General features: G+C 35.5%; 1 protein-coding gene across 8 annotated transcripts in view; it reads right to left on the bottom strand.

Moving 5' to 3' along the window:
- The window catches only part of LOC121320946 (dachshund homolog 1-like), a 159948-nt gene that overhangs the window by 5777 nt on the left and 136368 nt on the right, over positions 1-17803 (bottom strand). For all 8 annotated transcript variants that reach the window (XM_041259774.1, XM_041259769.1, XM_041259770.1 and 5 more), the window contains 4 exons: positions 8857-9002; positions 7322-7469; positions 6883-7026; positions 6350-6418 (listed from right to left, as the gene is read on the bottom strand). In XM_041259774.1, the coding sequence (XP_041115708.1) occupies positions 6350-6418; positions 6883-7026; positions 7322-7469; positions 8857-9002 (507 nt within the window). The remainder of the gene's footprint in view (positions 1-6349; positions 6419-6882; positions 7027-7321; positions 7470-8856; positions 9003-17803) is intronic.

Genomic DNA, 17803 nt, shown 5'->3' with positions numbered 1-17803 from the left:
CTTCCTTTACTAAATACAGTAGAGTGTTCTCAAAGTTTCATATTCATTTGCAAGTTAGGGATCATTAGTAATGTCGCACAGGCAGTGTGAAAACTATGAAGTCAATGAAATACCATCATTTAAATCCTTGTCAAAATGTTTATTCAGCACAATTTCATTCTTTAACAGCCATATAAAGAAATCCACTATTAACAATCCCGAAGCTTTTAATTTTTGCTTTCATTTGTAAGCTCAGGCACTCTTAAACTACTTCAGTACTGTGTATTGCAAGGTTAAATGATGTGTATTTTCACTGTTAAGTGCCTGTTGTTGTGTAGTTGTTAAAACCTATTTATGTGTATGTGATTCATTTACAAAAATATTCCAAGAGAGTACAGTACATCATCCATTTTAAGATGACTGCTCTGCTGTATGTGTAATGCAAGCCATCATAACCCACTTGTCATGCCCTTATCTTTCATCACAAATATTATGCTAGGCATGGCATTATCAACTGCTAGAGGACATATATCATTTGTTATAATACTGGTAAGCACACTGTAGCTCTATTTAGCAGGAGTTAGAATTAAAAGAATAGAAAACAACATAATCTACAAAGGAACCTCGGGTTGCTACATTATGTATAAGAAAGCAATACTGACAGGTAAGGTTATAAAAGCAAAGCCTAACTTTCATGATAAAAATATGACTTTGATACATGTAGCATAGCATGAGTTCTGAAGTTTTTTAGAAAAGAAAACCTCATTAAAATATGTACAAGCTGTAGCCTTTTTTCATTCAAACCTAGATGAGAAGTTCATTAAAGAAGATAAATATTTCATCAGATGCTAAATAAAACAAAGGGAATTTTTGGCTTCTCTCAGCATAAAATTCCTTTGAAAGATTAATTAATACATGTAAATTATGCAAATTATGCCCATGCAAATATTTTATGAAGACAATTAAGGGAACCATTAATTACTGCCTTTTTTGCTTCAGTGAGATTCAGTCATTTAATTTTAATTTCACTTTAACTGTTTTGATGTTTAATCTTGCAATAAAGAACTTTATCTCTCCAAGCAGGGTCACTTAAACTTGCAAAACACATCAAGTGGCAAGCAGCAGAAATCAGGAATGATATTCAACGTGCTATGTTTAGCATCACCAGGAATTTGTGACAAGATGCACTCCCAGAAGCTAGGAGGCTGGAAATCCATATGAGCTCATTCTTGGAACTGGTTCAAATACTGGAAAAGCAATTAATTTGTACTGGCTGTGTTAATACATGAGAATTAGAAAGTGTGACACAAGACAAATAGAGATAATTACTCATCTAAAATGATGTTCTCCTTAATATGTTATTTTTTTACAACAGGAAATTATTACTCTGATTTTTGGTTACTAAGGTTTTATTTGCAGAAATTATTTAACATTGTCATCAGTAGGAGGATGATTATTCAAGTCTTGTGTTAGCACTCCATCCACAGCAGGGAGAGATACAATACAAGCAAACTCATCTGGAGCAAATGTAATGCTTCTTCTTTCCATGTCTTAAAAAGCCAGCAAGGCAGGTGACACATCTACAAGAAAACATTATTTACAAATACTGGTCCCTAAATCAGACCATGCCTGTCCAGTTACGTGACCAGAAGCCCATTTTTGTGTTTTACACAGGTTATGGAACATACACAGAATACAGAGATGGTTATAGATTGGTTATAACAATACTCCAAAACAGTACTGTTTTCTATAGTTTGAGGAATGAGGGGACCATACATAGTCATCTATTAACTCACTAAACACTAATCTTCTTATATAACAGCTACTGTACAATGAAGCTAAATAAGCTTGATTTATGAATTAAGGCATCCTGGGCTCATATTTTTTCTGGCTATTAATATTGATTTAAGCATTACAGAACACAAAGGCTGGTCCTAAACATGGGTTCATAATCACCGTGAAACTGGTTATTACAGAGCCTAGGATCACCTCATATTCAACACTGGGTCAGGAAACATTAAGAGTTGGGCAGTAAGTTTTTCCCTCTCACAATTTTAGTTTGATCCAGAACAAGGCTTCTCAGCATTCCTCAAAGTACACTATGTAGTGGTCAAAATAATGTTGTCAAATATTTTGTCTACCATGACAAAAGTTGCTGTATACTTCCCTGTACACTATTATGGGAACGGGGAACCAGTAGCAATGCAGTGGTAAGGGAAGATTTATTTTGGATGCACGCATTTAACTGAAAGGCTCTCCTGCCAACAGTGTGTACATGGAATGTGTTCAGCTGCATGCCAGAGATGATTAATGAGATGATCATGTGAATAAAAATATCAAAACAATCAGGATAATGTTGAAATAGATATCACAGGACAACATACAGAACACAAGACAGCAACAGTAATGAGTTTGTTTTAAACACAGTGTTCAGTATTTTAAAGTAATTTGATATTAATAATATATGTTAACATAATAGAGCATGAGGAATAAATTATGTCACTTAACCTTCAGATAAGTCAACTCCATACTAAATTATTTTATATTTAGATGTTACACCAGTAGTTTAGCAGTTTGACTAAATCAAATGACTCATATCAAATGACTCATACCATTGACCTTGGCAAAAGGTATTCTTTAATTTACACATGTAAACTTTAGTATTTATGTCTATTAACAATGAGTAATAATAATATTAAATCTTTTAGGAGTGGTGTTTGGTATATACAACATTTACATGTGTTACACTGGACTTAATAAGATATCAAGCATATAGTAGCAGTTACAGGAAACATGAATACAACAAAATTACTTAAGCTTTAAGATCTATTTATGTTAAATATTTAGATTTTGCTGATTAATCTTGAAGGCTCGCATAACTGAATTAATGTTCATAGCAGACACATTTTGATTCTGTGCCCTTTCATGTTGGAACCTGGTTTCCAGTTGTTCCTTTGGAAATCTTGGCAAGGCATAATGAAGTAACCTAGCCTAGCCTAGAAATGTTTTCAAAGTAATACATGTTCACCACTGTTCTCTTCCTAAAGAGAGCTTTTATAGGTCCTTTAGATCATGTGGAAAGGTAAACCTGCCATTAGTAACTGTAGCATTAGTAACAGTAGTCTCTAAAAGTGCTTCTGTTGTACTGTACAGTAAGTCCTAAATTCTGACAACAAACCACTTCAATAGCTTAAGTTAGCAGTCTATATTTGCCTGCATTATTTGCTCAGTATAATTCCCAATGTATAATTGTGTATTTATTTTTTTAATTTAGTCGTTGCCAATGATTTTACCCCAGTTTTCTCCCCGATTTGGAATCACCAATTGTATTTTATTAATCCCAGTTCACCACTGCAACCCCCCAGAGACTCGGGGAACGGCAGCTAACACACGCGAAACATCTCCCTGCCTAGCTGTCTCTTTTCGCAATGCAGATCCACACAGAAGCCATCAGAACTATAGTGCCCTCCCTACCCGGCGGTGCTTGGCCAATTGTGCGCTGCCCCCTGGGAACTCTCAGTCCCGGTCGGCAATGACAGCGCCACTGGATGCGCCACTTTACTGGAGCCCCGATTGTGTTGTTTTGATCCACCATTTATATACAATTAAGAAAAAATCCCTTGTTGCTGTCTCTTTTATCAGTTTTTTTTAAGGCAATACCATGTAAATGAAGCAAGCAAAATATTAGAGAAACGTACAGGTGCAGAATGTATTATGTACTGTAGCACCCCAAGGCTAACTATAAATCAAAGCCAAGGTGGAGCTATGTTGCAGCACAGTAACAATGATGTCATTATTCATTTGCAGTTTATCAACACTCTACCATCTCCAGAGCTTAAAATATTAGTGGTGCTAAATTATTGGTATACCAAAGGGAGTTAACAGCAAGCTTATAGTTAATTGAAAGTCAATACACAGAGTTTTAGATTGCCACAAACTCTTCATTTAAAATATGCAGTTTCAATTTAAAAAAGGCACAGTAAGGTTATGAAAACATGACTGTCATCCTGCCCTTGTTGTGGCTATTGCTAGTACCTCCTAAACATTCTAATTATGGATGAGGATCTTTTCTGTTTGCATCATTAGACGGAAAGAGGGATTAAACTGAATTAAATGATTCATAATTATTTGGTCAGACTGCCCATATGGCATGGCAGTGAAACAGAAATGTTAAATGAAATGTAACATTTATAATTAAAATCAACAGTACAAATTCATACCATTATAATTACACACTTCTGTCCTTCCAAAAAAGGCTTCTTCAATTACACATAAAGCATAGTCTTATACACAGTATACTGTATACTAAACAGTACACAAAATCATGGGTTATTTTTTTGTTGATACCAAAGTGGTAACCAAATTACATTTGTGTCTATGGTTTACATGAGTACGTTATGTTAATCAGATCATTAACTAATAAAAACATCTTATTACAATTTATACTCCATTGCAGCTCTATAATTTTCAGTTGTGTATTCCATTGAGACAATAATGTATCCACACGTGGGATACACAGGGAATGTTTGGACCATCCTGTAGCTACATCATACACAGGTAAAACTAACTTGGGATTCATGCTGATTCATCTTATACGCATTGTATATGAAATGTTTATTTTATCCTTATGGTACTAATTCATAACTAAGATAGAGACAGTACTAGGATAAGATCTGAACCCTGTAAAAATTGACCTTGCATAGAAATGTACTGTAATTGATGTTTTAAGTTAACTATGTAGAGGATTAACACAAACATAGGAACATATGTGATTTGTTGCACACAGTTTCTTTACATGATTGAATTGGTATGTAGCACTCAGCCCACGGTGAAAGATACCACATTGTTCTAGGTGGTATTTCTAGCAGATATATTTCATACATGAATTAGGGCCAGCATTGCTAGAAGCTAGAAATGGTTATACTCTGGCGTACTGATGTATTTAAAAAACAGACATGTTTCTGGTTAGTCAATTTGTGTGAAATTGCACATTTTGTGTTATCTGTGTAATCAGTAAAACCATGGCAACAAAGGAACAAAATTGAGATTTTTAAATCTCACCAAGTATTTACCTTGACCAAGCTGAAAAGTACAGAGAACTATTGTGCAATACACTGAAAACAAACAATAATGCATCTCTCCTCTCCCCTGGCATGAAAGTCTGTTACTTGGCAGTTTCTCATCCCAAGCTAACCAATCTAAGGCAAAACTGGTTAAGTAAAACAAAAGACCGTATTGATTGCTAACAGTCAGTAGAAAGCAAGTGGACAGTCAAATAATTGACCGAGCCATTATGACTCAGTGGTTGATGAGGTTTCATTAGTTCAACACATTAGTTTATCCATGTTAAAGCTGGTGAAGAAAAACGTCCTGGTGTGAATTGTGTGCAGGTAAGAGCCACATGAGCTCAGTGGGCATTCTTTTCTCAGTTTAGTCACTAATGCCTTGGAGGCCAAAACCATTACAAGAAAAATGTATAACCAATTCAGCATATGCATAATTTACCATATGACCAAATGGTTTCAATGAATGACATTGTTTTTAACGTATAATGTATCAATTTCGGAGTGCTGCATACTGTATAAGCACACTGTATTTCAATACATAGATTCTGCCTAATGAACGCATACAACAACAAAATTGAATTGTGCTGTTACTACTGGAAATTATATATATATATATATATATATATATATATATATATATATATATATATATATATATATTTTTTTTTTTTTTATTTTTTTTTTTTAAACTCATTTAGAAAGGCTGAAGACATATGAAGTACTGTATGATCCTCACCCCATTGCAAATTATCTGCAAATATGCAAACTTATTTTCTCCCAGACTTAAGCAGCATTCATGATGTGTAAAATCACAATAACTTGTTTTGATAGAGCTTGCTTTGAAATAGCACACAATTCACAAGTAGAGTACATGTCCATATGTATTATAGCAGTTTTTGTATGCTAGATATTATAAACCAATCAGAGATCAAGGGAAAGCCCAATTATATTGTCATGGCACACCAAATGGATACAATTGTTCATGCACCAATAAAACAATAGAGGAAAAGTTGTGCTAAGTTTGAAAGAAAATGCATTGTTTATGCAAAAATGATAGGTACATTACATCTCATCACTTATGATTCATTAACTTTAGTACATGAACACAAAAGGGTGTATTCATTTAACAAAAAGGGGAAAAAAAAGACCAGAATAAGACTTGTAAATAAACACAATGATCTTGACCTTGTTTGCACTTGGATTGATGTGGCCCAGATGGTAAGCTACATGCTTGAACAGCGGGCTGAGACTAAGTAAAAGTCATGTAGCAGGAAGTAGATTTATAGCCTTCTCAAAACATGTACCTTGTATTGTCCTTTCAGCATCTGTTCTGCCACTGCCACGGTCAGCCTCCATCTCCTGGGTCAAAGACTCTAAAAGAATTGAAAGAGAGAGCTACTCAATAACATTATTGATGTTCCATGTGAAAAAAAAGATATTCAGAGACAGCTTTTCTCTACTGTATCACACACAGCTGGATTATTAGGGTAGTTTTTACTGATTTCATGATACACATATATAAACTGATACATCTTTTTTTTTTTTTTTTAATCCTCTTATTGGTCAGTCTTAGAAACTCAATAGTCATGGCGTTAAAAACAGAAACTTGCCTACAGCTGATCTCATACATTATACACATCTAAGGTATCTGGTGTGGCATTTGAACTTAACCATCTAGAATTACTGTGTGGATCATCAGACTGTCATATACATTATTATGTAGTATTTTCAGAACCAGGCTAAAGCAAAAGCCTGGACTGTTAGTTGTTCTTATAGTAAACAATCCCTGCTATAAGTGCTTTCTGTATGAGCAATACGGGTATTTTAAACTTCTTACCGTTGAGGGCCCTGAGACTGTCTTTAGAAGCTGCCTGCTTCAGTGTCTGTTCTGCTTGGTCTCGCCTTTTGGTTTCATATTCAAGTGCTTCCTGTAATTTCCTTTTTGCCTTCTTCTCCTTCTTTAACCTCTTCTGAATTATTGCTGGTTAAAAGGATAGATGCAGGTAACATGTGCAAAGTGATCCCGACACACAATGTGCAAGACCTCATCTGGGTTGCCACATTTTGTAGTTCTTTCTGTTGCCATCTAAATTTACTTCCATATTATTATATATTATGAATTAGCTTTAATTGTGATGCTTTACATTCAAAGTGTAATACCCATTTATATGCATCACTTATATACAGTAAAACAGTAGTTCACTGGGACACTCCCTCTATTAAATGCCTACAGTTCAAAATGTTAGCTCGATGCACTACCATCTGTTAATGGGTACCTCTGTTTTTCTGCTCCACAGCTAGCTGCTTCTCTATGGTTTCTCTGAGCTCTCGCTCCCTGAAAAGCTCCATTTTCAACTCAGTCTTCTCCATCTGGATCTGCTTCTCTTGGGCTCTGGCATTGTCGATGGCAACCTTTAAGAGGCCCTGTGCACATGTTTACATTTTTTTAGACATAATACAGGGTTCAAAAAGTAAAAACAAAAAATAGTAGGGCTTGTTTCTCAGTTATATAAGATCAACTAAAAATATTTTTCTTTCAATACAATATGGTCCTGTATGTTTTATAAGTATGTTTTATTCCATGTTTCCAATATGTTTTTGGACATTATTATTATTATTATTATTATTATTATTATTATTATTATTATTATTATTAGAAGTAGCAGTATTGTAACCATACAGTACCTATATGTTTTCTACTTCATACAATGTAGAAAAGGATATACATATTTATTTTGCCTTTGTTTATTTTTTTTATTTTTTTTTTACTTTAGGACTTAATTAAAATAGCTCAATACAAATAAATATAAAGTTGTACAACATTAAAAACATTCATCTTTGTCTCAGAATTAACTTAATGGAAACGTGTTCTGTATCCAGCCAATATAATTAGAAATGAAACAGGTTATTTCATTAATTGGTCTTATCTGCTTCACCCCAATTTAAATCAAAGATGCTAAATCTCAATTTTCTGCTTGAATTCCTCATGTTGACTTATCCATTCACTGTGTTTTTTACAGCACTGTAACTAAAGGTCATTTCGCAAGACGACTTATTTTACAAATATGTTGTGGGGCTATATTTAGAATTGATTAATTATAATATACCATAAGCCAGTGTAAACAGACTGGAAATCATTTCAGTGTGATGGATGTACAAGTCACAAGTGCAATGAGCTGATCAATCTGAGCCCTCTATATCTAATGCACAACTGTACACATCACAAAACCAACCTTTGACTTAGGTTTCAGGTCTGCTGGTTTCCCTGTGTAGACTATTGAGGATGGGATGTGACAGCCAGCAATGAGACACTCTAACCAGCATTGGACACAGGTGAATAGTGTGCCTTAAAACTGAGTTAAATTAGTTTCACATCTATTAGCTTTTGCACCTATGTTACAATGTATTAAGTAATTCGCAATCCTAATGTTTTTATTTATTTCAAACGTGCTTCACTAGAATATGGTGCATTATGATATAGCATATTGTTTACAACAATATTCATATGCTTACTTGCAACTCATCAACTACAAATCTCTAATGCCAAGAAATTACACAATCACACAAAATATATATTTTAGAGAGACTGACAGCAACCCCCCCTTTAACACACTGCTTATTGAGCTGCAAACTGTTCATTTAAAAAAAAAAAAAGAAAATTAAAAGTTGATTGTATAACCTTGTCATTTTTTATCTGTTAATCAGTATTACAGACATATGTGCAATGGAAAAGCATACTAAGAATGCAGAAGACTATCCTTAAAGAGTGTTGGTCAAAGTCTGAAACCTGTTGCCGTCTTGAAAGAGATACCTGTATGTTGGTCAGAAGGGTCTCTATTGAAGACAAGCCATCAGGAAAGAGGAAAGGTGATGTGAATCCTGGAGGTAAATGCTGTCCTGCCAGGGAAAGTCTTTCAAAGCTGTCTCTTGCGGTCGGAGTGCAGAGTGGCGTCTCATCTGTAATGAAAACAAAAAGAAGAGTTATGCTTTTCTCTTTTGTTGATTTTTGTCCTAACTATTGCTATTGCAAATAAAAGTGAACCTCAGTTTTCCTACTCATGTTTGGACACGACTGGTTCTATTCCTCCTTAAGAGCTATAATATTGATGCACATTGTTGAAATTAAAGTGCCCAGATGTTCTCTATGTATGTACTGTATATACAAAGTTAATACAATTTCATGTGTTCATGTACCAGAGGCCTGGTCTTCTGACAGTTAATAATTACCAAGTACAGTTAATTATACTTTAAGTATACTGAATCTCTATAATTAGTTAACCATAAATTATGAAACTGGAACCACTATTAATCCCAGGACTAATCACATAGACAAAGGGTATTCATAAGACAATTCCAGAACAATTAACCAGTAATCATGGTTTTAAACTGGTCAAACCCAACAAATCACTGTGTGTTTTACAAACATTTTCAGTCAGTTATGCCAGCTAGCGAGGTCATTATGCCCTGTGTGGCTTGTGATAAAACAAAATAATCTGCCAGTATTCCTTCAGAAATGTAAGAATGTATTACATACCTATAGGATTTAAACATTTAAAGCATATAAATGCTGGTCTATAAAAAACAAACCTTACGCGCATGGCATTCCACTTAGTCCTTCAAGCCTTTTGATGGGCTAAAGAGCTCTTAAATAACAAAGGCTGATATAGATTATATAGATATACATTCTCAGTCTTACCCAGTATGAGCTAAATAACCTTTACCATCTTTGTACTTTTATCTTTACTGTTCTTTACTGTATTCGACACAATGTATTTGACAAAGGCTGGTGTATATATCATTTTCAGTACTGAGACACTGTAAATTTCTCCCCAATAATTTTAATTGAACTACATTCACATGTTAATCACATCTACCGTGTGCTGTTTGCCCTTTGTTTAGAATTCTCAAGCTTCCTTGATCATATTTCTATATAAACCTCTGGCATGTGAAGTCTCATTCAAACCCAGTTCTTAGATCGTAAAAACTGAGTCAGAAATAGTGAGTTATTATTACCAGTACCTGCATTTAACATTTACATAAAAATCTGCCTGGCCTAAGTTTAACACACTATTGTATTGAGCTATTATACACCAGATGTTACATGAAATGTGAAAATGTCAGTTATAAATGATTGATGGTCTCCCATTCCCATCTCCAAAGAAACTCTGATTATTGATGTTTTGTGCAGCTCTTGTCACTGCTTGAGAACATCCTATTAGATTTTAAAAATCAGCCCCCTTGTTCAGAATGCCTTGTTTAATGTAATATTTATATGTTTATGCACATTTTGACTGAGAGGCCCCAGAGTGCAGGGGTGTTTAGAAAATTGCCTGTTCCACCCAGTCCATATGGCATGTTTGCTCCATCAATGTGAGGTCTACCTTTCTTTTCCATCGGGCACATATGGTAGGCCTTAGCTAGCCAGGGCCCTGGGTTTTCATCAGAGGCCATATGGCAATGAGAGAACAGTGAGCCCTCATTTACCTTGTATTAATATTTCATCCTCTCCCCTGACAAAAGGGTGAGCGAGTTTGGGCAGATATGTTTGATATTCGGAAAAGAGTTGTCTACAAAATCAATACTGCAAAGGCAGTTTTGACATGAGCTGTGAAATGGACTCAATATTCTTTTTTATTAGGAGAGGTGAATGCTGGTAATGATGTCTCTAAACCTCTTATTGTTACACAGTGATTGATGGTTAATCTATTTGAACATGCTTACATGTTATGACTGTTGAGGGGGAAATGCTTTAATGGTTTTTCTGTTTTTTACAAAGACTTTATCAAGAAGTTCCGAATCTGGTACTATATACTTGAACAATGTATCCACCATTACAAAGACTATAACTGTATCTATAAATGTAATAAGAGAAAAGGGATTTGGGGAGAGGTAAATGCTGGTGATGGTTTTCCTTTCAGAACATGATTAATTCATGCAGCATATAGTACCAGGTGCATGGAGATTATGTTTTGTTTTACTATAACTTAGCTACAAAACAAGAAATATTCTTAACCTATGTATAAACATAAAAGTCAGATTAGCTTACTTTGACGGAACATGCTTTTCTTCATCCACATTTTGCGATCACTAGCTTATTGCTACATTAATTCACATCCTTAACTGGAGCAGTTCACTTTAAAGACCCACTCAGCAGTTGCAAATTTATGTCATGAAATACTTAAAATATACACGCTGTTTGCTATTCAATTGACCAAACTGTTGCATGCCACAGAGACAGCATGGCTAAATAGTTGTAATTCTCTATTGAGTAATCCAGCTACTTTAAGCATAAATGCATAGCTTATTATAAAAGCTGGGATTGGTATCAGGACAAGAATGAGGTTCCACTTTATATGATGATACGGACAATGTGTTGCCCTTGGAAAATAAGCTATTATACTGTAGTTTATCGCTGGTATCCTCTGAGATTCAGGGCCCCCGGTGGTTCTAAGATCTGAGGGCTGCAAAACAAAATGTTGCTTCTGAGGACTTTAAACAAGTTGCATCTGGTTTCTATAATCTTCTGGCAGCCTGAATAGGTGATGACTGCTCACTGTTATCCCACCCAAGGTTACAGGGCCTGACTCTTTAATATCATCTCCCTGTCCGCAGAGACCAAATCCCATTATGCCTCGGTGAAGGGTTGAACAACATCATAAAGAAATACATATTGCACACATTCCCCATTTAGCAAATGCCATGCTAGTTCAAGATTTAGAATTCTAAGCAGCCAGGCCTCAACCTGAAATGCCCAATCCCTCTGTGAACTCATTGGTCCCTGTCAAATCTGTGATGACATCATACCCCATCCATCAATTCTTTAAGGGCTGCACTTGCCATCTGCTCTGCAGGCTATCATAACTCCACACACATTTACAAGGTAACAGGCTGCACAATGACGTTATCTCAAAGCTGCCATATAGACAAGCTGCTTAAGATGCAATAAAGGAATGGAATTTGAAAGCCAGAAATGTCATTTTGCAATCTGACATATTAAAAAAAAAATGCACTTAAACAAAATAACAATTCCTTAATTCTTTAAATCTAATAAGTATATACAACTGAGAAAGAATTAAAGAACCACAATTAGACATCTACTGCATACAAACTGCAGCTAACCTTCTAAAGAATTCTGTGCTCTAAATTTACTTTTAGTTCCACGGCAGACAGTGTGCAGAGTGGAGTCTCACCTGACTAATTCAGGTACTTTCAGGGTGCATACACCGATGTATACTCATTTGATCTAAACAAAGGATGGGACTTTGAGTTCAGGAGCTGAACTATATATTATATACTATTTAGTCTAGATCTACCAAAATGTCTTTACATTAGTAAGTAGGCACCACATAGCATAAAGATAAGTATAGTAAGCAACAGTAGAGGAAACATGTTTCAAATGTGACATATCACTGTTTACAAAAAGTAAAAAAAAAAAAAAAAAAAAAAACTCAGAAAAGGAAAACTGAATTTACTTATAAAAAGCACTGGCATTACGACCATGTGATAACCTTATCCTTAAACTTTAGACTTTTCTTTTGTCCTCACAGTGGAGCTGACTCGATGCCAAGTGGTTGTTCCCCTTGTGATACTGTCTGATTTGAAAACTTTTCATTTTTAATTTGAATTGCACACCTCCTCTTAATCTGTGTAATCCACTCTCATGCAGTATTTATTCCTGTTTACACTGTAATCTAAATTACACAGAAATAAAAGACAAGTGGAGCAACTACTTTTCCCCCATCAATATTCACAAATGCCTGCCAAGTCTTGGTAACAGCTGGTCCTACATTAATTAGTTTAAACTATTTATTTCATCCATCTCCAGAGCAGATTGAGAAAAAAAAAAACATTAGCGATCATATCTAGCATCTGCAATGCCCCAGAAACATGTATTAACCAATGGTTGAACAATAAGCATCCACTTGCAGGGTATGTGGTTTTTAATTTTTAGAAGAGAATGGGGTGGTATTAGCAGTAATGGTCCATTGAGATCATACATACATTACCCTTTTTTTAACGTGGTAGCTCAAAATAATTAATTAGGATAACTAAACATGCTACACATACAAATACAACTGCCAGTCAGTGTATATATCCAATTCAAAACTCTTGTACTCGCCTATCGCTGTCTCAACCTTTCTGCTTCCTCCTGTCTCCAGATTAGGTTTTCTCGCTACACTCCCTCCGCTCCTCCACCACCGGCAGATTAGCTGTATCCCCCCTCCTCTCCTCCACCATTGGCAGATTAGCTGTACCCCCTCTCCACTCCTCCACCACTAGCAGATTAGCTGTACCCCCTCTCCACTCCTCCACCACTAGCAGATTAGCTGTATCCCCCCTCCTCTCCTCCACCATTGGCAGATTAGCTGTACCCCCTCTCCACTCCTCCACCACTAGCAGATTAGCTGTACCCCCGCTCTGCTCCTCCACCACTGGCAAATTAGCTGTACCCCCTCCGCTCCCTCTCTTCCAGCTCCCATTCCTTCTCCACCCTTGCACCTTTGACCATTGTTCCACAGTCCAATTTCTGTGTTCTTGTGCATATTTTAGCTTTTTAGTCTTGTTCCCCTTTCTTACCAGAGGTATATTTACTGCAACACATCCTTTAAGTCCTAATTTCAAGAGTGACCTTCGTACTGTTGATTTGATGGACAACGACACCTGTGCCATCTGCCAGTTCTGTTGTCAATTCAATGCTTGTCTTCCTTCTATTCCTTAAGGATTTTATCTTCAAGTATTGCTCATCCTTGTTAGACAGCTTTTTGCATCTTCCAGTCCTGGGTTTGTCAATTACAGATGATGTTTCTCTGTACTTGTTGAATATGATTCAGATACCACACCTTGAAAATCACTCAATGTGTTACCTTCTTTATGCAAGACACGTTTTTTTTTAATAACAATAGAAAACACTGGTGGAGGCTTTGAGTAAATTGTTGATGCTCATAATGCATCAGAGTACAAAAATGCAACATGTTTAAGACTTTTGCACAGTAGTGTGTGTATATATATATATATATGATATATATATATATATATATATATATATATATATAATTTATAATATATAATTAAAAAAATATTTTGCAGCCAGGCATAGAAGATGTATAGCAGTGTCAGACAAACATACCCCTCCATGCACCCACCTTGGATCCAAACATAACTTACAACCTTGAGAATAACATAATACAATGTAAGTATAATGAGGCTATGCTCTCTTATAGGTGTTCTAGGTCATATTATACTTTTCAACATATTTTGACAGTTCGTTCTTTGTTTCTTAGTGCTTTGATACTTTGATGTTATTGATAAGAGCATTGAGTTGATTAGAAATTGTGTCAATATTTGGAAGATTTTTCTAGTTTAACAATAGTACCAATTTTCAAATTAGGAAGAAAATTGAAATAAATAAAAAAATGTGTAGTATTCTTAAGATTAATTGCAAGTCTGGTTCAAAACTCATCACATCATGGATCATTATTGCTGTGTTACCTGTTTGACAATGTAGGCAATACTCCTTATACTATCAGTGAACTTTAAAGTTATAAGTGTAAAAAGTTGTCAGGATGGTAACAATGAAAATAAAAATACAAGCATGTTATTTAAACAGTGGTATAACAACACGTGGGGACGTGTAACCCAATATTTTTCAAACCCCGCTACTTACTCTTTAACAGCTGTGAGTAGTCACTTTCTTTTCCAAATGTTTTCATGTGTATGCATTCCGCGTTGGCATTTTTGCAGATCCAGTATTGTACTAGGTATATCCTGGCAGCTAAGTAGTATTTTATCAGATGTGACAGAAATACAATGAGTTTTGGTTATAAATCTCCCTCTCGTCCTGTGAGGGTGCTAAATAGCCAAAGGGAAAGTATCTGGATGGGCTGGCCTGACAGTTCGTTTCCAAGGTCGGGAAGTCAGTCAGCCTGGATGGAAGCGAGACTCTGTTGCAGGAATGTATTGACCCGGAAGGTAAACGGGGTAGCAGCTGCAAGCTATAGATGCAGCTGAAATCGTTTACCAAGAGATAGCATAAAAGGGGCCAGAGAAACGCTAATCTTTTCCTTCAGTTGGGGTTTTACGTTGTGAAATTGGAAGGACCGAGAGAGCTGCAGTAGTGACTTCCGGAAAAAGAATAGAGAAATATTTGTGAGTGTTGTGTGTGTTTGTCTTGTCTGTTAGTAACTGTCTGTATTTCATGTACAGTCATGAAATAACATTGTTTATCACTCACCACGAGCACAAACACACGCAACCAGGACTGGTGACCGTGTGCCATATTATTGTTTGGGACTGTAACCCTGTTGTGTATTGCTAGGGTTTATTATTTGGTCGCCAGACCTGGATTACAATTAAACCACTTTTCCACTGGATTACAATTGTTGGCAATTCCTTTTGTACCGCATCCCCTCTATACCTGTTTCATAATCACCGGTCAAATTGCCACACAGATAACCACAGTCCTCGTTCTAGTTTAGACCTTGATTGTCTACCTTTCTGTATTCCACACTTTAATCCTTCCAAAGAAAATCCCTGATATTTTCTATTCAAACATACACTTGTGAAATATTTTTGCACTGAGGAAATGCTTAAAAATAAAAAATAAAAAGTTTACTTTATTATATCAGTACTCCGCCAAACTCATTTAACTCAATTTAATTAATATTTTGTTATTTTTCAAGGGGGAAAAAAATACACACTTGCCACATTTGAAAGTACAAAAAAGGAATGATAAACTACCTCATAAACTAAAGAATTCTTCATTAAAAAACAATTTAAAAAAAAGAAACACTGAGACATTGATGAATCACACCCAGTATTATTCTTCTATTCTAACTTCAAATAAATGAATTTGTATGGGGAAAGCTTGTTTAATACTACAACCATTTTTAAAGGCAATTTATAAGGGTCTTAAGTACAGGGTTTTGGTGAAGCCTCAGATGTAAGTCTGAATGGGTACACTTGATCGGTTTATTAGTCAAAAACTTAAACCAAACTTGATTTAAAACATGCCATTACAACATGGACAGTCAGTACAAGAGTACACTTCAAATGTGTTATTGTTAATATTGATGCAACAATAATAGTGAAGCAAACCAGAAAATGTGCTTCGCAACACAACTATGTGCAGATAGGATGGTGAACTGCACTTAAAGCGTGTTCATTCATCACACTCAGAGACACTGTGCAGCTCAGGTTAGCACAGCCAGGGAGATTCATATCACATTTTAAACTGACCCCTAAAACCAAGACCTACACCTTTCCCAGCCTTATTTAAACAGGATTCACCTACATGAATATTTTTTTTCTAGTGTCTGAGTAGCTCTGTGACGGCTCACTGGAGTTGCTTAACACACCTGTCACAATAGCCATGACAGCAAAATGAATGAGAGTAGGATAGCATTACCTTAGCTCTTTATTTTAATATGCATTGGAATTCGCAATTGAATTAATATATTTAGAATGTTATTTAAAGCTCTCCACACCCAAGTTGGTTCGTAGAATCTACTTGCTGTAAGCAACTGCTGGGTAGTGATGTGTGTGTGTGTCTATGTATATATATATATATATATATATATATATATATATATATATATATATATATATATATATATATATATATATATATATATATATATATATATATATACACACACACACACACACACACACACACACACAAAGTATATTGGCTCCTCAATTGGATACAAGAGAGTTCATTACATACAGGACAAGCAAAATTGAGCACAACCATGCACTTATCTATGTACTGTAGCACCATCAACTATGCTTAAGACAGTACAGTGCAGAACACACAACAGTTACTGTATGAAGCGATTAACTATCACTGATGGGATTTTTTTACCTATTGGGGTCACTGTCAGGAACATCTGAGAAGGAAGGTCAGTCCTTAGCATAATATAGGTGGTAGAGACAGGTGATCTAACACATATATGATGGTTCAAAGGCTCGAATTTAACGGCAGACATGCAGCAAATGCCGTGGGTGCCCTTATTAATCGCTGCAGTGCCCTGCAAAATATGTCTATTTCAAAATATGTCCACAATGTTCTTTCAGCTACAGTAACTAGAAAGATGCCTGTATTATGAAATGTCTGGGTCCAAACAATAACAAGATTACGTGATTTGCATGGTTAAGCCGCTCCAATTCCATACACAACACTTGTGTCAATATGTATAAATGCACTGACGTCAGTCTGTAAAGGGGGAGAAAAAACCGGCATATCACATGTTTCAAACTGAAGTGCAAGAGGGTCAATAACAATCAGCCTGAAGACAAATGCCTGGCAGTCCAGAGCTGCTGTACCCTGTTTTAACACCAGCACAATACGGTAACCCCAGTTTCATGCAGCAGTTGTGATGGTGCTCACAGAATACCCTGAAAACGTAACATAAATTAAATCATTATAATGGGAGCACGGGAGCTACCGCACGCTTTTTCCCATATTATAACTGTACACAATTAGAGGCAAAATATCACAAACAGTAACAAGTTGTAATTTAAGCAGCTGACTATGGTAGCAACCAACGTGCTCCCAAAGTGGCACCCAATTGGATTTGGCCATTGGTTCTTAAGGCAAACATTTTGTCTGGAGCCCTGTCTATTATTATTATTATTATTATTTATTATTATTATTATTTATTATTATTATTATTATTATTATTATTATTATTATTATAATAATAATAATAATTTAATTTAGTTTGTTATTTATTTCTTAGCAGACACCCTTATCCAGG

The sequence above is a fragment of the Polyodon spathula genome, chromosome 9 (assembly GCF_017654505.1).
Source record: "Polyodon spathula isolate WHYD16114869_AA chromosome 9, ASM1765450v1, whole genome shotgun sequence".
NCBI classification, from domain to species: domain Eukaryota; kingdom Metazoa; phylum Chordata; class Actinopteri; order Acipenseriformes; family Polyodontidae; genus Polyodon; species Polyodon spathula.
This window is presented reverse-complemented; position numbering and strand designations above follow the sequence as displayed.